General features: G+C 31.3%; 1 protein-coding gene and 1 long non-coding RNA gene across 3 annotated transcripts in view; both read left to right on the top strand.

Annotated features, from left to right (window-relative positions):
• ZPBP (zona pellucida binding protein) overlaps positions 1-22,504 on the top strand; it is a 116,271-nt gene that overhangs the window by 14,189 nt on the left and 79,578 nt on the right. The window contains exons 4-5 of one of the 2 annotated variants that reach the window (XM_051984353.1): positions 12,301-12,450; positions 21,690-21,908. In XM_051984353.1, the coding sequence (XP_051840313.1) occupies positions 12,301-12,450; positions 21,690-21,908 (369 nt within the window). The remainder of the gene's footprint in view (positions 1-12,300; positions 12,451-21,689; positions 21,909-22,504) is intronic. The other variant, XM_051984361.1, reaches the window with a different exon arrangement.
• LOC127553564 (uncharacterized) lies at positions 1,871-6,076 on the top strand. The gene is made up of 2 exons (XR_007951775.1): positions 1,871-1,931; positions 4,222-6,076. It is a non-coding gene; the product is annotated as an uncharacterized LOC127553564 (long non-coding RNA).

A 22,504-nucleotide genomic window follows, 5' to 3' on the forward strand; every position in this document is an offset into this window, starting at 1 on the left:
AAAAAGGACCTAAACAAAATTCAACTTGAGCAGTCCCTGAAGTTTGTGATGAGAACCTAGAACTGGAAAAAGAATTAGAGTTGGAATCTATATTAGGAGAAATCTTGGAGTCCTGTGACAAGATAGAGCATATGGGCAGAGCCTAGAAATGAGTCCCTTAAAGGAAAGGACTATCTTAAGGGAAAATGTTTTAACTCTCTCATTAACAAAAGTGAGAAAGAATAAGTCAATGAATTAGGCAAGCAATTAGAAAAAATAAATCAGAAATCCCCACTAAATAAGAAAAAAAATTAAAATTAAGGAAAAAGTAATGTGATTGGAAGCAAAATGGTCATTGAATTGACAAACAAAACTAGGAGCTTTTTTTTTAATGAAGAAAATAAACACATTGATTTAAAAGAGAGGAAAATCAAATTGTATCAAAAGTGGAAAAAAAACCATTGAAGAGAAAATTGGAAATTATTAAACTATTTATCCAGTTATATGCTACAAAACTGATACCTAAGAAGAGCTAGGTTATTAATAACCCAATATTAGAAAAAGAAATTAAGCCAAAAATGAACTCCTCAAGGAAAAAATAAAACTTGTAAGATCAGATACATTCACAAGTGAATTCTATCAAACATTTGAAAAACAATTAAAATATTACATAAAAACCTTTTGCAATAAGAGGACAATTCTCCAATCTCTTTCTATGATATGAGATCTAAACCAGATTATACTGCTAAAACAAGGAGACAGAACAGAAAAAAAGATCAACATTCCTTATGAACACACATGCAAAATAGCTTTTTAAAAATTAGCAAATAGTCTGAAACAACATATTAAAGAGATTATGTTATGACTAGGTTGTCTCATACTAGAAATGCAAAGTTGGTTAATCATAAGGAAAACTATACATATAATCAACTTTGTTAATAATAATTAATAAAACTGATTATATAAATAAATGCTAAAAATATTTTCAAAATTGCATATTTTTATTAAACTCCAGAAATCATAGGAATAAAGGAACTTTCCTTAATAAAGAAAATAATATTTTCTAAAAGCAAGGCCAAATATATAATTAAGAAAAATGAATTTCCAATTAGATCAGAGGTAAAGCAAGGATATTTAGTATCACCACTACTACTGAATAGAAATGCTAGCTATTACATTGACAAAAAAAAAAAAATTGAGGTAACAGGTATGAGCAAAACCATAATTATTACTCTTTGAAGATGATATGATGATATACTTAAGAGATCCCCAAAGAGCCAATTAAAAATTGAAATAATAACCAATAAAGTTGCTATATATATTATCCACATAAATTATCAGATTTCTCATACAAAATCAACAGACTCCAGCAAGGAAATCTAGAAAGAAAAATTCCATTCATTCAGCATAAATATAGCATATTTTAAATGTTTGGGAGTATGTGTTTCAATGTTTATCCCAAAATTATATGAATGTAATTATGAAACACTTTGCATATATATTATATAATTTGAGAAACATTAATTGTTCATGCATAGGTCAAACTAACAAATTAAAGATAAAAATATAATCTAAATTAATTTTCTATTTAATGATGTACTATTCAGACTACCAGAATAATATTTTATAGAGCTAAAAAAAAATAACAAAATTCAGATGGAGAAACAAAAGTTTGAGACTGAAAATAATTATTGAAAATGTAAAAAGATCTTTACTACCAAGGCTCTTGAAGAAACTAAATTTATTTGGGGAGTTTGATTTATGTATTTTAAAAGTAGCTCTAATTATCCTTCACCATTTTTAAAGAGACACAGAGAGGCACAGATTAATTTATGTGCCGATGTGAATACATAGCTTATAGCTAAATCCTCTGATTGGATGCCTTTGCCGACAGGTCATCTTTAGGATAAACAATCAGTCTGAATTTGTAGCATCTCATAAAACAAGAAAAGGTAAGAAATGACTTTGAATTTTAACAGATGTTACTAAAATTATCTTGCTATTGTAAGAAGTACTTTTGTGCTAATTTCTATACAAATATTTATTATTCTAGGAAAAGTATCATAGTCTCTAGTCTTGATGTGAATGTTTAAGCAAATGCATGTTTCATCTGTACATAGATATATTTTAAAGCAAATGCAAAATAGGATACCAGAATAACAAATTCTAGGGTATTCTTGATAATAATAGCTTGACATTTTTAAAGAAAAAAATACTGTTAATAGTATATATAAAATTTGAAATATTTTCCCCTTTAGTATGTGTCTATTTGTATTATGTAATATATATATATATTATCCTAATTAAAACAAATAGTGAATGCTGTGAAGTGGCTACGCATATTGAATCACGCTGTGTGAAGTTACAAGTAAAATAAAGTGGTACTTGGTTCTAACCCAATTAAAATGTACTGTGTGAATTTATGGAGCCATTACCATTATTTGAGATAATCAGGACCTAGTTCTATATTGCTACACACACACACACACACACACACACACACACACACACACACACACGTAAGTAGGCATTTTGAAGACGGCCTGGCACAATGATTGAAAACAGGCCTCAGAATCAAACTTTGGGTTCATTTCCTTCCTTTGACATATACTGGATATTATCTTGGGTGAGTCACCTAACTTCTTAGTGCCCTGGGCATTGTTAGATTGAGTTTCCTAGTCATTGAAAGTACAGGTTCAATAAAAGTAGTGGTCATTTATGGGATGAATTGGCAAAGACACTGTGGAATGATATGAGATCTATAAAGTACAGATAAGGAAAAACTTTAGTTTGATATATCACTTATGTAGAGAACATTTATCTTGCACCTTCAATTATCTGTAATATACTGAATTAGAAAGGAAGCAAAAAATACTATGTGTATGTATATGTATCATATATGTATTTATATGTCTATAGACAACCATACATATATACTTACATATATCCTACAAATAAAGTCTATCAGTTTCTTCAGAGACTAACAATTTATATTTTAGTTACAGTTTTTATAGGCCTTGTTAAATTTCCAACCCAAAGCATACAAATTAAATAAACGAGAAAGAGGAATATAAAAGGAAAAAGTTAAAATTTTTTTGCAGCAAAAAAAAGAAAGAAGAAAACTTTTAGCAAGCATTAGAAATCAGATAGTTAAATCTTTATCCATTTAGTTATAGAAGAAGCAATCCTATATGCTTTAAATCCCAGAGGCCATTAATTAATTATAGTATATAGGAGCAAACTATTATTATCAGTGTTTATAATGATGACCCTCATTAAGTATAATTTTATTAGAATCCTTTTGTTTAGTTTAACAAACATTTGTCAAAACTGGATGTGTTTAAAGCATTGTACTAGATGTGAGTAAGAAAGGTAAGAGTCATATGATATGTTTGAAAAAAATATCCCTTAAAACAAAGGTGTTGGGGTTTTTAAATGATTTAAATCATGGGGGAAAGGATGATAATGTCAGAGGTATATTATTGTAATTTAAGATCTTTGTTATTTTTCTCCTTTTTCATATTAAAGTAAAATTGTGTCCATCATGATAGCAGAAATTGGCAGGATTTTTGGATCATTTGAGCAAAAAGAAGTATTAAAATAGAAAATTATTGTGGTTTGTATTGTGGTTATATTGTAGTATATATTGTGGCTCCTGAAAACAGGAGCTTTTGAAGTTTGTTGTGGGAATAGAAATGAAAATGAAAATTTTGTGACATAAAAAAAATGACAGGACTTGAGCTTTGATCTCAAGGTATTGTGTGGGGTGGTAGTGGTAGAAAATAATATAGAAAACTTTGTTTTTTAAACTATTTTGGTGCTTTCCATGTGTAGCACCTTCTACTTATTTTTCTCAAAGTATTTATAATATATAGGTGTGAGGCTTTAAGTCTTTGGCTTTTCTCATTTATCTCCCCTGAGAACATATTGATATATTTGCACTGAAGTGAACAGGTATCAAAGTATACATGTCGATTTAATTTGAGTGCCTTATTGAATTCTGTTTGGTATTGTTCTAAATTTTCATTCTTTGAAACATGTTGGCACATGATATACAATTATTTTTTCATGGTGATCTTTTTGCAAATATTCATTATGAGTACTGCATTACGGACCAGACAGCTTATGAAATTATTTCTAAATCACCTTCACCGACTCCATTGTTTATCTATCCAAGGAGAACTTGTGAGCCATCCTTCGATTTAGTTGCAACTTCCTTTTGTCTTCTGATTTCATTTATAGCAAGAATATCAAGAGTGGAGGAAGGGTTCAGGATCAAATGACCAGCAAGATGGCAGAGTAGTTGCTTCCAGAAACCGTCAGAAATCCCAAAATCTCAGAGAAAAAATTATGTACCAGATATAGAGTAATTTCAACTGAATTTACAAGTTAAGAAGACAGAAACACCATTCAAGGTAAAAACTTTATGAAATATCAGCGGAGAACTTGAATACTTAGAACTTTCACTCAGAATCCCCCCCATCCTTTTTCCCCTCTCCAGAAACTACTCCATCTACACCAGGCCTAAGTGTACAAGCAAACTTCAGGGTTTTGACTTAGGATTCAGATGGTGGAATCCTTGCTCATTATTTCCATGAAATGTATTTAGCCTGAACTCTTTTGCCCCCAACCCTTCTTCCTTTTCATTGCCAAACCCATATTGTATAAGAGACAACATCCATTGGATTTGCCTGATTTGGTAAATCCTTTAAGAAGGAAAAGAGAGTGAGGTAGAAGACAAAGACGATGCAGGCAATGCAAATTATAGCAGAGAGACATAAGTTAGAGAGTAAAGAATGACCATGACTGAGGAAAGGGGAATTAGAAATTCAACTGGGTCAAGTCATATACTCCTGGAGATTACTGAGTAGGGATATAAGCATAACCCACCTCATGTCCCTACATACAAAGAGACTGGGGGGGAACCAGTATGTTTATTTTTTGGGTTCTGTGCATCAGTGGAATATGGAAGGATAAATTGTAAGAGGGAGAGGCCAGAAACAAGTGGTTGGGAACAAATGAGGAGTGTTGAACGTGCAGTTCCATGGAAAAAATAACTCATAAATAAATAAACCAACAGAATATACTGAAAACAAAAGGAAGAATGAATAAAACCTCAAAAAGAAGCCAGAGCACATGGATCACTTATTATAATATTAAGGAGAACAAACCAAAATTGTCCAATGAAAAAGTAATTCTGCAGACAATCACTTAATTCTTATAACAGCAAGAAATTCCCCAAATTGCCTTAAAAGCAAAATAAAACTTTTTTTTTTAAATGAAGACCGTAGGAATGATTTTACAAAGGAAATAATAGCTCAAAGTAAAATTCAAAAAATGCAAATAGTGGAGTGTGAAAAATTAAAAGTATAAAGAAAACTTTTTCCAAAGAAGATTTAGAACACATAAAATACTGACGTGCAAAATATTGGGCAGAAGAGAAGCAAAAACCAGCAATGCCAAAATAATACATGACTTCTATACAAATTAAAATAATCAACTTTGAAGACAGTAAGCCTGCAGATAACTTATGAATATTAGTACTTCCAGACAGATTAAAGAAAAAACAAAATAAAACAATAAACAAACCTGAACACCACAGTGTAGGAGACAATACAAGAAAACTTCAAACTTTTGAATAGATATGAAATAACTGATTAATAGAAATCACAGATGAAAAAGAAAAAGAAATACATCAAATTCTCAGGCATGAAGTGCTTAAATTTCATTATTTCAGTTAGAAACATTTTGGAAGCAGCCAGGATAAAGACTTTCAAATATAAAGGAAAGGCAATTCAAATAATCCAGAATCATGGTGTAGTCAGAAGAAATTAACAGCAAAGAAGAAAATAACATTTCCTAAAATCAAGATGCTCGAACTTCTACCTTAAATAGCATAATGTAAAACCAATGCTAGTCAACAATGAAAAACTGGACTTTTAAGCCAGAAAGGCATTTGCAGCATTTCTGCTAAAAAAGGAGAAAAAAAGCAAAACAAAGATGAGCAAATAGCTCTGAAATAACAGAATTACAAGAAGCCAACTTTGATTCTCAATGAAAAGATTTACTATGGAAATAAACTGATTTTTAATAAGCATACCTTGGAGATATTGTGGTTCATTTCTAGACCATTGTAATACAATGAATATTGAGATAAAGTGGGTCATCTGAATTTTATGTACATAAAAATCATGTTCACACTATTAAATTTATTAAGTATGCAATAATATGTTTAAAAAGACATTGTACATAACTAATTAAAAATACTTTATTGATAAAACATGCTATATTATCTGAGCCTTTGGTGAGGTGTAATCTTTTTTTCTGGTAGAGTATCTTGATTTGATATTGATGGTTACTTACTGACTGATCAGGCTGGTGCTTTGCTGAAAGTTGGGGTGGTTAGGGCAATTTCTTATAAGACAATAATGAAGTTTGCCCCATTGATTGATTCTTCCTTCCACTTGAATACTCTGAGGCCTTTGTAGAGTTATTAGTTGGTTTAATTTCAATATTTTGTCTTATAGAATGGTGAGACCCAAAGGGAGGGACAAAGCCAGGCACAGCTGGTCAGTGGAGCAGTTGAAACACCCATTTATCATTTGTGGTACCTCAAAACAATTATAATAACATCAAAGTTTGTTGATCACAGATCACCATGACAGAACAATAATGAAAAAGTTTGAAATAGTGAGAGAATTACCAAAATGTAACACAAAGACATGATGTGATCACATGCTGTTGGGAAAATGTCCCAGACAGACTTGCCTCAAGCAGTTTTGCCACAAACCTTCACTTTGCAAAAAGTGTAGTATCTATTTAGCACAATAAAGTGAAGTGCAAAAAAACCGAGTTATGTCTATATTGGGTTGTTGTTGGTTTTATTGCTATTGTTGTGGTGATTGTTTAAGGAAGTGATTTTTGGTGGAAAGAAAGAACAGAGATACTAAGACATTATGAGAACCTAAGAGTCTATGGATATAAGGGAAGCTTTTAAAGATTCTGAAAAAGGAAAAGAGAGAATTAACAATCTGTGGACTAAATCCCTTGACTCACTATAAGTGAATCAGTATAGTTTATGACTATCAGATTGAGATATTATACAAAGAGGGAAAGGGAGCAAATGGCAGAGGGGATAGGCCATTGTCTTCTACCAACCTCCTCTACCAAGATGAAATGTAAAATATAATTACTTTAGTGTCTCAACCAGAGTAGAGGTTATGGGAGACTCGAATAAAGACAGTGGCTAGAAGGGACTAGTATGGAGGAATTATTGAGCAGATCACTGAAAGACTGTCATTAAAGAATAATTTTATAGAAGAGTTGATATTATATGTATGTATATATACATGTATATATACACTATACCTAAATGTATGTTTTTTCATGTGTATGTATTTGCAATAAAATCCTGGTTCAGTGTACATTTAGGGAGCTATATACCCTAAGCAATGTTTGTACATTTTTGGACATCATCTCTCCCAAGAGAGGGAGTAAGAATCCTGAAAGATGTCCAGGTAGTGGTGGTGGTAGAGGCTCATACAACCAGAAACAGAATAATACACTATCTTGAGAATGGAAAAGGCAAAGGATTTATCTAGGTTTCTTTAAAAATGGAACACTGATACTATACAATACAGCTTCCATGTGATTGCACTATTTCCTGAATTGATATTTCTAAGAAAAATTTCAGAAGAAAATAGGAAGATGCTTTAAGATCTATAGATGCAGTAACATATAAATGAGTTTTTTTGGTTATGTTAAATTTAAAATGTGAACTGGACAATCAATAGTAAATGTCTGAAAGGCAATTGATGATTCAAGACTGGAGATCAGCTGAGAGGTTAAGAGGATTGTTAGCTCTGAGAATCATCAGCACAGAGATGATAAATTTAGCAGAACTAACGAGACTGACAAGGGAATAGGAGACAGAGGGAAGAGAAGAGGACATATCACAAAGTCCTGTGGGACATGCCCATGCTTAGTGGGAATGAGTGGTATGAGGATTTAGCGAAGGAGTAGGAGAACCAGGATAGTAGTCTTTGTACTTTATACCAAGTTACACTTGGTTGATGTGTTGGTTAGCTTTGCAGAACTGCTTTTCAAAAGCCTTATTTTTAATGGTTTGAAACAAAGATGACTTTCTAATTATGGAAGAGGAAGAAAAGAGATATCAGAAATAAAGGTTATGTAAAAAAATCAATTAAAAATAAAAAGTAATATTAAAAAAAGAGACATCAAAATATAGTAACAGCACTTTGGAGACAAATTAATGACTTAAAGGAAAAGGGAAGAAAAATTGATACAAAAGAAACAGGTGAAGAAAATTACAATATTAACAATTATAACTTTAAATAAGAGTAATCAAAAACATGTAGAAAGGATAAAAAAGCAAAATCCAGCAATATATTGTACACCAGAAAAATAATGTCTTTAGTAGTTTAAAGCTTTTATACCTATAAATAGAAACATAATGAATTAAAAAAAGAGAAACTGAAACAAAATTTAGTGTACATCAAATAATTCCAAAAGAGTTTAAATCACAATAACATGCAAAAAAAAAATTGAATGATACTATCCATATCTATAAGCAAGGAAGCCATATTGTACTAATGAATAAATTTATTAATTTTAGTGACCAAGGTTATAAATAAACTATTAATTGAATTATGAAAAGGTTCAAATTATAAGAATAATTATAGAAATTGTAATATTTCTTCCTACATATGAATGTCTAAGAGAAAGATTAAAAAAAAGTAACAAACTTTTGAAGCACTTGGATCTGAAAGACTAGGATTTCTAAGAAATGTGAAAAAAAAAGTCTATACGTTGTGGCATTGAACCACATGCAAAAAATGTACTTAGATACAAAAAATTTACAAATGTTAAAAAAATTAAAATACTAAACCCATTCTTTATAGATTGTAATGTAATGAAATAGGGAATATGAGCAAAACAAAATTTCATGTCGGTTGAGTAGCATCCTGAATAATGAATACTTTAAAGAACAAATATAAAAGGACATTTATATCAAATAGAAAAATTACTAAGCATTATTTTAAAATGTATAGGATGAGTTAAAGCAATTCTATGATTTCAAAAATAAATTATCAAAATAGAAAATAGAATTAGTGAACTGAATATAATTAAAAATGAGATAATCAGCACATTAAAAGTAAGCACAAAAAAGGGTATCTTGAAATTTGGAGTAGAAATAGGTACATTGAAGAACAAAAACACTATAGAAATGATAAACAACATGCAGTTGCTACTTTCAAAAGACTAATGGCAAATTAAACCAGAATTCTGATTAAAAAAGTGAATAATGTCAAGTTAATAATGAATAAGGAAAAATCACAGCAAACAGAAAAGAAATAAAAAATGGTTACCTGAGCCCTTTACACACAATTAATTGCCAGCAAAATTTTAAAAATGTATTACCTATAAAAATATGAAATAATCAAATTAATAGAAAGAAAAAGAGAGCAACCAATTCTCAAAAAGTAAAATTGAAAAAAAAAACAGTAAAGTAAGTAAAAAAAGGAATCAAAAGGAGAACAAATTAGTTTAAACATTTATAAAGGAATGCTAGCAAATATTTTAAAAGCAATTAATATTTGTGCTACACAGATTATTTATAAAAATTGAAAAAATATTTTATCAAACTCTTTTTTTGGGAGCAAATAAAGTTCTAATACCTGAACTATGGAAGTTCAGAGGATATGAAAGTTTTTTTTGAGGGAAATAGGAGTACTGTTTTGGACATGTTGGATTTTGAGTTGGCAATTGGTGATATATTACCACTGGTCCATTCCCTTTCTCTTTTAGTCAGGTTTCATCTTCCTGCATGTTTGTATAGAAACCTGTCTACTCTGGGATTTTAACTATTGCTAGGATCTAATTAACAACATTGTTAAATGTTGTGTATAAATAATTTTCAAAAATTTGAATTGATAGAAGAAGCTGTATTTAATCATTTCAGTCACGTGTGACTCATGACCCTAATTTGGATTTTCTTGGCACTTTACCCACTGTAACATCCAGTTGCTTTTTATGGAAGGGATAGTAGAGATTAATCAGACTCCTTTTATATCTGTGATGATGAAGGAAATATTAAGGAAATGTTTATGTATATATGAACCTTACATTTCTTAAAATATAAGTTGTGGGAAATCTGCAATGCTGGACTACTTTATATGTGGTAGGTACTCTGAGCAGATATAGACACTAAGAAATGAAGTATAGGTGTTATCATAGAGTGAAATTTGGAGTAGGGAATTGCTACATATGATTTTTTTTCCCAACTAGATATTTTTGGCATATAATTCATTTGCTGGTGTAGCTTTTAGGATCTTTTGATCCTAACCCTAATTCTGAAATATTTATTTTTCAAATTCCAGAAATATTTAATTTTCTTTGCTTTCACTCATCAAATACTTCATTTTGGTGTAGAGTTTCTTTCATTACTATTACCTAATAGGAAAAATAAAAATCTTTAGACTTTTGTGTTTTTGTTTTCATTTTTCTTTTTGCTTTTTAGAAATTTTTTTCCTAGGCACTAAGTATAGCAGAGACTATGGAATGTGCAGATTAGTAGAAATCTCCTTCTACGTCTAGGACAGTGCTTTGCATATGAGAAACCCTCAGTAGGGACCTCAAAAATCAGCTTGTAAAACAGAAAGTAACCTGAGACAAGAAATCCTGGTTTAGTTTTCTCTTGAAATCTTAACTAAATCAGTTTTATATGCAGTTCTTAACACATTTATAACTGAAACCATTGATTTCAAAACCATTAACTAGTGATAAACTTTAATGCATTTTTTAAATGAATGGAGCTCACTTTACCTTCAGCATCAAATTTCCTGCTAATCTTTCAACTAGTTTAAGTTTAAAAAATGCTATTTCTGGTAAGAAAAATAAGTTTTAAAAATTCACCCAAATCCCCAATAATTTAGAGTACTGAACTATCTTAAAGAAACTTCTGACAGAAGTAATACATTTATTAGAGACAGGTTTCCAAAATGATGTTAGAATGTAAATATAAATATAAAATAACAAAAAAACAATAATTTTAATGCAATTTTACTCTTTTTGGTCATGGCCAGTGGTCAACTTAACTACTCCACTAAGCAGCAGAAATAAAGGTCTTTGTATTCATCTTCCATTAGCAAAACATTTCTTGGTATACCCATATTCAAAAATTCTTTTAAGTCATTAATGTTTTCCTTAAAACTTGCCTTGATTTAGGCTTCAGTCATGACAGGGTTGTATTTACTGAACATATCTCATTGATTCCATCTTAATACCAAAGGACTTTTGATTTTTTTCTACTTATATCACCCTGTAGACCAGTGATTTCACTGGTGGAGGATATTCCCACTGAGGAATCCCACCAATGAAGATTTGCATTTGATATAAAACTTATAATCTTTGAGAGTTTCTTTCAACTTTGAGAGCTTCAATGTTCTCATGCTCTAAAAGCTAGTATATGTCAGAGGTGGGACTGAAACCTATATCTTCTTGATTTTGAGTGACACTCTAATCGTTATGCTTTGATGCTTCTCTTAAAGTTTATTATTAAACACATTAAGTGCATCACTTGAAAATTAGAATCAGAAAATGTTTTGAGTATCATCTGAAATGAATTCTAACAGTTAATTTTTATAGGTATTGTATGTTAAATTGATAGCTAAACATCTTATTATCTAAAAAAATTGGTTATCTGAAGCAATATTACTGACTTCCATTTTGATGATCCAAATAGTAATTATAAAGATTTGGAAGGAACTTTCTAGATCATCCAACCTTTGCTCTCAAAAAATATAGGAATCCATCCTGTATCATCATCATTTTTAGCCTCTAGTATCTTCAGTGTCAAGAGCTTAATAGAGGCAAGCATTGCTTTGTTATTATAGCCCTAGTAGTGAGGAAGGTATTTCTTTTGCACTTGACATTTGATTCTTTAAAATACATATATATTCATTTCAAATAGGCTATAAATTCCTTAGGAAAAGATTGTGTCTTTGATTTTCTTAACACATCATAGAAGCCCAACAAATACTTAATTGCTCTTTCTCCTTATAGCCTATAGAACTGCTTGATTAATAAACTTACACTATGAGGGAAGCAAGATCTCCTTAGCTGACAGACTTAATAATCAGTTTCTTCCTTTCGTTTACCTTCTGATATCCAGCCCAGTGCTAGAATCTTTGCAGTTGAATATTGACAGTTTTCGTTTGATTGGAATTTTACTTTGGTAGTTTATCCTAAGAAATTAGATCAAAATTCAGTGGTTAAGAACTATATTTATTTCTTTATTAGACAATTCCTCTGTAAAAGTAACAACAACAGGAAGCCTTATATTCCATAACTTCACTGAAGAGATGAGTGGAATTTATACTTGTTCCCTTACATATAAACGTATACCAGAAGAGATGGAAAAAACTCTCCAGCTAAAATATGTTTTATACGGTAAGAAGAACATTTCTCTTTTGCTTTCATTTTTTCATTTTAAAATGTTTAATTTCTTTAAATTTTTATAAAGAAATCTAATCTTATAGCATGCACAATTCCAATACTCTTTCTTGGTGCAGCTAATAGCAATATTAAAATTAAACAAATGGAAATCATGATACTGAATAATAACAAATTAAATAAAAAAATAACAATTGCTAAGCAATTGGCTTATCATATAGAATAAATTTGGATAAAATGCTTAGTGAGATATATAGCTTCACTGTAGTAATCCCTATACATTGAAATCTCTTCTGGACTTTGCTGGACAGTTGAAGTAGAAAGATGGATATGAAAATCTAACTTTCAATATCCATTCTGCTGAATCTTATACCATAATCTATTTCCACAAAATATTGCTTAGTGAAATTAAGTTCCATTATATACTTTTTAAGAAAAGTAGTTTTATGACATGCACTCTTCACATTCTGATTGATTGTGAGAAAATTTTTTTCTTCATAGATACTTGCTCTACAATTTGAATATATTACATTATTCCATAGTGAATAAAAATGACTTCAAAAATTTTTTAAATGTTAAAAATAATTATTTCTCCCCCACTTGTACATAAAACAATTTTTAATTTTTGTTTTTTTTTAAATTTCGAGTAAGAAATTCTCTTCCTTACTTTCTTCCTCCCTGAGATATTAAGTAGTTTGATATGAGTTATACAAGGGCAATTATGTAATTATACAAAACATATTTACATATTAGTTATATTATGAATTATGTGATAAACAAAAAAGAATATAATAATAAAGAAGTAAAAATGCTATTATTTGATCTGCATTCAAACTCCATCAATTCTTTGTCTGGAGGTAAATTGCATTTTTTATTATGAGTCTTTTGGAATTTTTATTGGTTCATTTTGTTGCTGAGAATAGCTAAATCATTCACAAGTGATCATTGTAAAAAAGTGCTGTTAATTGTGTACAGTGTTCTTTTGGTTCTACTCATTTCACTCTGTATCAGTTCACATATATCTTTCCAGTTTTTTTGGAAAGCATTCTACTCATTGTTTCTAATAACATGATAGGATTCCATTACAATCATATACCACAGCTCATTCAGCTGTCCTCTCAATTGATGAGCTTCCTCTCAATTTCTAATTCTTTGTTCCAAGAAGAATTGCTATAAATAGTTTTGTACATATAGATGCTTTCCTGTTTTAAAAAAATCTCTTTGGAATATAGATCTATTAGTGGTATTTTTGAGTTAAAGGGTATGTACAGTTTAATTGTATCAAGATGCCTTGTTTATGACTTTATGGCTGTTACGTTAATAAGATGATTAACTTCATTTTCATTTTGCTTATCCATTTTTATTTAAAAAATAGCAACTAATCGTTTGAACCCAAATATTAACATTAACATGCATTAGCAAAACACATATTACTATAAAAATAAAATTACATACATAGTTTAAAACAAAACTCCATGAAATGTAAAGATCTAGTTAAAACTGTAAAACTTTTCTCTTTATTCCTTAACCACTGTTTAATTTAACCTTTAATGCAGTTGATAGAGTCCTACTCCATGGAAATAGCTCCAAGTTCTTAAATCCTGGACTGAAAGGCATTGTTACCATGTTGGAATGGCTGCAAATATGATTCTGGCAACAGACTGAAATTGCTTCTGAGATTTTGGTGGTAGACAATAGATTGGCTATATGGTGATGATTTAGTTGGTCATGGAAACCCATGAAAAAAGAAAGATCCAAAAGGACTCCCCCAAAAACTTCATAGCCTTCTTTTCCTTCTGAATTCTAGATGGCAGTGGCAGAAGAGGAGGCAGAGGGAACTAAGAACTACAGTTGTCCATAACCTTATCTGGGCTGTGGCTACTTGAAATATGAGGTCTTTGTTAGTGATTTAAGCAGACACTCCTGGAAGGGAATTGTATAATATCAACGTTGATGTTCTTGCTAAAAAATGAAAGCATAAGATAGAAGTTGCAACTAAGTAGGAAAAATAGCTCATAGATATCTCTACGTACCTGGCACATAATAGGGATTTAATAAATCTTTATGGACTTTCTGATTGCCTTTGAAGAATCAAAGAAAGGAATTGAGAAAAATCACATTCTTAGTATATTTAAAATGCAACAAAAAGGTTATTTGGTGGATCATGTGGTAATCTTGTCTTCTAGTACTCATGATAAAATATTAACAAAGAAATCCATGATGAAAATAATTGTAGCTACTGCACAAGCTTTGGTTGCAGAGGATAAAGTAGAGATATTTTATAAAGAACTGATCCATATGGATTCTTTATGCACTTTGATATTTGGTGACTTTAACACAAATGTACTATACAAAAACTGTGGAAGTATTATTAGAAAATATATGTCTGGAACAAGACATGTGAGAGAACAAAAACTTGCAGACTACATAAAAGTCTTATGATTGTATATCACAAATACTATATTTGAGAGGAGTAAAGTTGGTGCTGAATATGAATATTTTTTCAAAAAGAAATTGAATTATATTTTGACACATCATTGTTGATATATTATCTCTGAATTAGCTATTATTGTGTAATCAGATTTAATACATTTACATTCCTATAAATGCAGGATATTTATGAGGGTGTAAGTAGGAGTTAGGCAGCAATTTTTGCTTTTGTTTTTCAATCTTTCCATTTATGTTGTTGTAGTTGCTGTGGATGTTATATTTTTGGTTGTACTTTCTTCACTCTGCTTCAAGTTATGTGAATATTTCTATTCTTCTCTCTTTTCTTCATATTTGTTACTTTTTATGGCATCACAATAATATCCCATTACATTTATGCATCACAATCTGTTTATCCATTCTCCAGTTACTGGTCATCTTCTCTATTTCCAATTCTTTACTATCACAAAAATTGCTGCTATAAATTTGATATATATTGGGACTTGATTTTATTCATTGACTTCCTTGGGGTATAAACCTAATTGCTATATTTATTAAATATGTTATTTGATTAATTCTAAATTGCTTTCCAAAATTTGTTTGTACTGACTCACAGATCCATCAATAATGCATTACATTTTTACTATCTTGAAATGGAATGATTTTAAGATTAGAAAATCCCACTGTGCTTGTTTACTGATTATGAAAAAGCTTTTAATTTGGTACAGCAAAACACCACCTTACAGACTTGATTCCCACAAAGGGTCTTTATTCAAGTTTCCTTGAAAGCTATAAGAAGACGAATAAACTTATCCAGTGATCCTCTGAAAACTATCATGTGGACCATAAATAGGTTTATGTTTATCAGATATGTACTGACTGCTTTGGAGAAGATCAAGCATTGCCTATGAATGGTGAGATCTTCTACATTATCATTTTTTGCTGATGACATTATACTCAGTACCTTAAGCCTTGGAATATTGCAGAGCCTCCTGGAAGGAATGTATAAATACTTTAGGAATTTGACCTGATCATATATATATTTAGGAATGACCAGATGGATGAAGAAAGTTTGTTTCTTAGATTTCAGCTTGCAATTGAACCATAGAGCTTGTCAGTGTGTGCATTTTAATATACATATACATTTCTACATATATATTTATGCATACATGTAGATATACATTTCTATACATATATTTACATATACATTTCTACATGTATATTTATGTATAGATATAGATATATCAAAGTCATAGAATACAAATTGATAGGAAATTCATTTCCAAATTAAAGAGGAGAATGAAAATGAGTGCGATAGTTTTCAGAAAATTTCAGAGCTCCTTAAAGGATCCCAAAGTATTCCTGGAGACAGAAGCTAATGTTTTTAATACTAATATTCTTCCAGTTTTATTGTAAGGAGATATGGAACAGAGTAGTTTCTGAAGAATTAAAAATGACTATCATTAAGAGGTGAAGCCAAGATAGTAAAGTAAAAATAGGGACTCATGGAAGTTTCCCCTAAACCCCTCCAAATTCCTTTAAAAAATGACTCTAAACACATTTTAGAGTGTCAGAAGACACAGAAAGATAAAGTGGAACATCTTATAGCCAAAGACCATTTAAAAGATCAGCAGGAAAGGTCTATGGCACAATAATGGGAGTCCAGCATGCAGTCCTGCACCAGTGCAACCCTAGTCTCAAGTGCCAGCAAAGCAGGAATAGGCCCTGGGGCCTTTGAACTAGTGATAGTACTGGTGGTTTCTAAATATCTCAATCCCGAGAAACCAAAGATGACTTGGAAGGTCAGCAACAAAGGTAGGATGAGAGAGACTTGGAAAACCAGAAAACCAAGAGTGGAAGGCAACTTTGAGAAGCCTCAGCTCACAGGAATTCTCTGAGGAAGGACTGGGTTGATATTTCAACCATAGCATTCATAGCCACAGTGGAATAGGGACATTCCTCATATTTCCAGGGCAGGCAGAAAAGAGTGCTTGTGATCATGTCCCTAAAAGCATATTGGAAAACAATTACACAAAACCCTTGAAACTTGGGACAATGCACCCTACATCCTGGAAAAGGAGCCCTATTTTAACAAAGAGGTAAAAGTCAAGTAATAAACTGGGAAAATGAGCAAACAACTGAAAAAAATTCTGATCATAGAAAGTTACTATGGTGACAAGGAAGATCAAAACACACACTCAGAAAAAAAAAAATCAAAGCTCTGACATCCAAATCCTCCAAAAAACAATAAGAATTGGTTTCAGGCCATGGAAGAGCTCAAAAGGGATTTTAAAAATCAAGTTAGGGAGATACAGAAAAAATGAAGAAGAGAATTGAGAGGGTACAAAAGGAAACAGAAAAAACTATCAAGGAGAAGCATACCTTAAAAAAAAAACATAATTGGCCAAATGGAAAAGAAATACAAAAGCTCACTAAGAAAAATAATTCTTTGACAATTAGGATTGAACAAATAGAAACTAAGATATTATGAGAAATTAAAAAAAAAACACAAACAAGACCAAAAGCATGCAAAATAGGAAACAATGTGAAATACTTCAATGGAAAAACAACTGACCTGGAAAACAGAAACTAGAAATAATTTAAAAATTATTATTAAAAAAAAAAGAGCCTAGACCTCATCTTTCAAGAAATTATGAAGGAAAACTGTTCTGATATTCTAGAACCAGAGGGTAAAATAGAAGTTGAAAGAATCCATAAATCACCTTCTGATCACCTTCAAACCAAGATGAAAATTCCCAGGAATATTATAGCCCAAATTCTGGAATTCCCAGGTCAAGAAAATATTGTAAATGTCTAGAAAGAAACAGTTCAAGTATAGTGGAGTCACAGTCAAGATAATACAAGATTTAGCAAATGAAATAACATACACACTCAATATGTAACATCAGGGAAAATGTGTGACAGAAAATGGAGGTGACATTTTCCCAAAGGGAGGATAGGGAATAACAGTTGGACAGCCTAAATGCTCTCGGGAATATCTTTGTGATATTAGAAGAAAGCAAAGAAGATCTCTAGCAGATTGGCTATAAACTTTTGGGAGGACATGGATAAAAATTGTAGAGGGTACCAGATGGGCAAATATGAAATGATTGTGCTTTCCATTATTGGAATGAACACTTAATTTATGAGACCACATTTCCCTCATTTTTCATCTTAGGCTTGAGTACAGCAAAATTCTTTCAGAACCTCTTTTTAGAATTGGGATTTCCAGTGAATTTTCCATTATTATTACCACCGTCTCTCTCCCCTCCCCCCTCCCATGTTGTTTCCTCAAAAAATATTTGAATTTTTTTCAATTTTAATAATTGGATATATTGAGTTGCCTTCATAAACTTTCCAACTAGGTTTCAGAATGCTGAGAATTGCTGCATCTTTTTTTCTCCATTGGTACAATCAGAAAACTTGGAAGCCACTGTCTTTTTCATTTTTAAATATGTAAAGGGCTGAAATTCTTTAAAGGTGTGCTTGAATCAGACAACTGAGCACTTAAGGATAATTACCTATTGGACAATGATTCTATTAGCATATGTTTGGGAAAATGGCCCTTCTCACTGTTCTGTGCTGGCTCGATGTTTGATGTATACAGATAGGCAAGGATTAGAGGGTGGAGTGAAACAAGCTAGACTCACTTTTTAGACAGGACTATGAGAAGAGAAATTGGTGGTGAGCCTCATGGCAGTTTGTCTGTCTCCTTCACTTCTCCGCCTAAAGACCAAGGACTTTTACTTATCCTGACTCCAGCTGTTCCTGAGGCCTCCAGGGAGCTAGCCCAGACTTTATATAAATTATTGTCCAACATTGTCATAGTAATAGTTTTATTATTTATTTATTTACTTTTGTTTTTCTTTTTTTTTAATTATAGCTTTTTATTTACAAGATATATGCATAAGTAAGTTTTCAGCATTTACAGTTGCAAATCCTTTTGTTCCAACTTTTTCTCACTTTCCCCCCACCTCTTCCCTCAGATGGCAGGTTGACCAATACATGTTAAATATGTTAAAGTGTAAGTTAAATACAATATAAGTGTACATGTCCAAACAGTTATTTTGCTGTATAAAAAGAGTCGGACTTTGAAATAGTGCACATTTAGCCTGTGAAGGAAATCAAAAATACAGGTGGACAAAAATAGAGGGATTGGGAATTCTATGTAGTAGTTCATAGTCATCTTCCAGAGTTCTTTAGATGGGTGTAGCTGGTCCAGTTCATTACTGCTCCATTAGAACTGATTTATTTCGTCTCATTGTTGAAGAGGGTCAGGTCCATCAGAATTGATCATCATATAGTATTGTTGTTGAAGTATATAATGATCTTCTGGTCCTGCTCATTTCACTCAGCATCAGTTCATTTAAGTCTCTCCAAGCCTTTCTGAAATCATCCTGCTGATCATTTCTTACAGAATAATAATATTCCATAATATTCATATAGCACAATTTATTCGGCCATTCTCCAAATAATGGGCATCCACTCAGTTTCCAGTTTCTGGCCACTACAAAGAGGGCTGCCACAAACATTTATGCACATACAGGTCACTTTCCCTTCTTTAAAATCTCTTTGGGACATAATCCCAATAGTAACACTGCTAGGTCAAAGGATATGCACAGTTTGATAGCTTTTTGAACGTAGTTACAAATTGCTCTCCAGAATGGCTGGATGTATTCACAATTCCACCAACAGTGTATCAGTGTCCCAGTTTTCTCACATCCCCTCCAACATTCTGCATTATCTTTTCCTGTCATCCTAGCCAATCTGATAGATGTGTAGTGGTATCCCACAGTTGTCTTACTTTGCATTTCTCTGATTAATAATGACTTGGAGCATCTTTTCATATGACTAGAAATAGATTCAATTTCTTTGTCTGAGAATTGTCTGTTCATATCCTTTGACCATTTATCAACTGGAGAATGGCTTAATTTCTTATAAATTAGAGTCAATTCTCTATACATTTTGGAAATGAGGCCTTTATCAGAACCTTTGATTGTAAAAATGTTTTCCCTGTTTATTGTTTCCCTTCTAACCTTATCTGCATTTGTTTTATTTGTACAAAAACTTTTCAATTTGATATAATCAAATTTTTCTATTTTGTGACCAATAATGATCTCTAGTTCTTTGGTCATAAATTCCTTCCTCTTCCACAGGTCTGAGAGGTAAACTATCCTATGCTTTTCCAATTTATTTATAATTTCATTCTTTATGCCTAGGTCATGAACCTATTTTGACCTTATCTTGGTGTACAGTGTTAGGTGTGGGTCGATGCCTAGTTTCTGCCATATCAGTTTCCAATTTTCCCAGCAATTTTTGTCAAATAGTGAGTTCTTATCCCAAAAGCTGGGGTCTTTGGGTTTGTCAAACACTAGATTATTAAAGTTATTGGCTGTTTTGTCCTTTGAACCTAACCTATTCCACTGATCAACTAATCTATTTCTTAGCCAGTACCAACTGTTTTGGTAACCTCTGCTTTATAATATAATTTTAGATCTGGTACAGCTAGGCCACTTTCATTTAATTGTTTTTCATTAATTCCCTTGAAATTCTTGACCTTTTGTTTTTCTATATGAACTTTGTTGTTATTTTTTCTAGGTCATTAAAATAGTTTTTTGGGAGTCTGATTGGTATAGCACTAAATAAATAGATTAATTTAGGTAGTATTGTTATCTTTATTATATTTACTTGCCCTATTCAAGAGCATTTAATATTTTTCCAATTGGTTAGATCAGACTTAATTTGTGTGGAAAGTGTTTCGTAGTTTTGCTCATATAGTTTCTGATTTTCCCTTGGCAGATAGATTCCTAAATATTTAATACTGTCAGTAGTTATAGTAATAGTTTTAAATTTACACTTCTGTAATCATTGATGCAACCAGCTTTAAAATTTTGATCTAATGATTTTTCTCATGCCTTTGATTTCTTCTTCTCAGTTAGACACCTTATGAATCAATCCCTTAATGTCCTCACAATATGATTTTATGGAAAGAGTGATAGATTTAGAGTTAGAGTGTCTGGGTTTAAATCCTGGCTCTACCACATCAGTCATGTAAGCCAGAAATTTGATATGGATGATATATGTGCAGTCATGCAAAACATTTCTATATTAGCCATGCTGCAAAAGAAAGCTCAGAATGAAGAAGAAATAAGAGTAATACTGAAAATTAAAAATATTAAATTTCATCTGGAGACAGATGACATTTTTCATTATAAATCATCAGAATTGTCTTGGCTCATTTTCTAGTTTATCATACAATATTGTTATTACTGTGTATAATAGCTTGGTTTTGCTCATTTCTCTTTGCATCAGTTCATGCAAGTCTTACAGGTTTTTCTCAACATCCCACTCATCATTTCTTATAGTGCAATAATATTCCATCTCAAAAACATATCACAATTTTTTTTCTGCCATTTTCCAAGTTAATGAACAATTTCCCCTTAATTTCCAATTCTTTGCCATCACAAAAAGGATTGCTATAAATATTTTTGCATACAAATACTTTTCATTTGAACTCTTTGAAGTACAGATGTACTAGTAGTGCTGCTGGGTCCAAGACAGACTGTGCCATTCTTAAGTTTTGTATCAAAGACATATGGAAACACACTTAGAATATATTTACATATATACTGCTCTAAGATTTTGGGGACATCTTGTATATAGAATTTAGTTTATATGTAAACAAGGAGCTTTTGTTTTTGTATGATTCTTAAATAATTTAAACATTTTAATTAGAGCCTATAAATTATTTACTGAAAATGTTAATTTTGTTTTTGTCTATACAGTGAATCTTATGTTTTATCTTGCAGCTTATGTAAATCCTGATTTTTACTACCAGTTCACAGCTCGATATCATTCTGCACCCTGCAATAGTATCTACAATGTCTCATTTGAGAAAAAGTTGCTTCAGATTTTGAGCAAACTAGTTGTTGGTCTTTCCTGTAAAATAACATTAAGCAAGTCTGAATGTCATCATGTTAAGATGCAGAGAGCTGGTTTACAAAATGAATTGTTTTTCACTTTTTCAGGTATGTATTTTCATCTTTTTAAGGATTCCTAATGTGCTTAGGAAACAATTTGCTTAGGTTCATAATTGCAAATTTGGGAGTTGAAAAATTCTACATTTTAATGCATTGTATTTGTATTTTATGATTTAATACTGGTAATATGGAAGCAATCTCAGGAGAATGGCATTCTTACTCAAATAACCCAGTATCCATAGGAATTCTCTTTTTTTCATGTTGTAAAACCTTGGGGATTTCCCATCTTTTTTCTCTTCCACTTCTAGACTGATATATTCTTAGAGTAGTTCCCTCTGAGATCAAGCCCTAGTTGACCCAATTAAAATAAAAACATTTATGAAGTGTTTACTTTATCCTAGATACTAGGACTGATAAAAGACAATTTGCAATTGCAATTTGGAGTTGGAAAGAAGGTTTGAATTACTTTAACTTGTAGTAGAAAAAGAAATAGATGAAGAGAAAGAAAGACAAATGTCAACTTTTTTCCCTTTCTCAAACCTCTACAACTCTATTAATAGTATTATCTCCAGCATCTAGTATATTTCCTGTTAGCCCCCATTCTTAAATCCTCAAAGCCCATTTACACAGGATCAAAACTTTAT

This window comes from Antechinus flavipes, chromosome 1 (genome assembly GCF_016432865.1).
Source record: "Antechinus flavipes isolate AdamAnt ecotype Samford, QLD, Australia chromosome 1, AdamAnt_v2, whole genome shotgun sequence".
NCBI classification, from domain to species: Eukaryota; Metazoa; Chordata; class Mammalia; order Dasyuromorphia; family Dasyuridae; genus Antechinus; species Antechinus flavipes.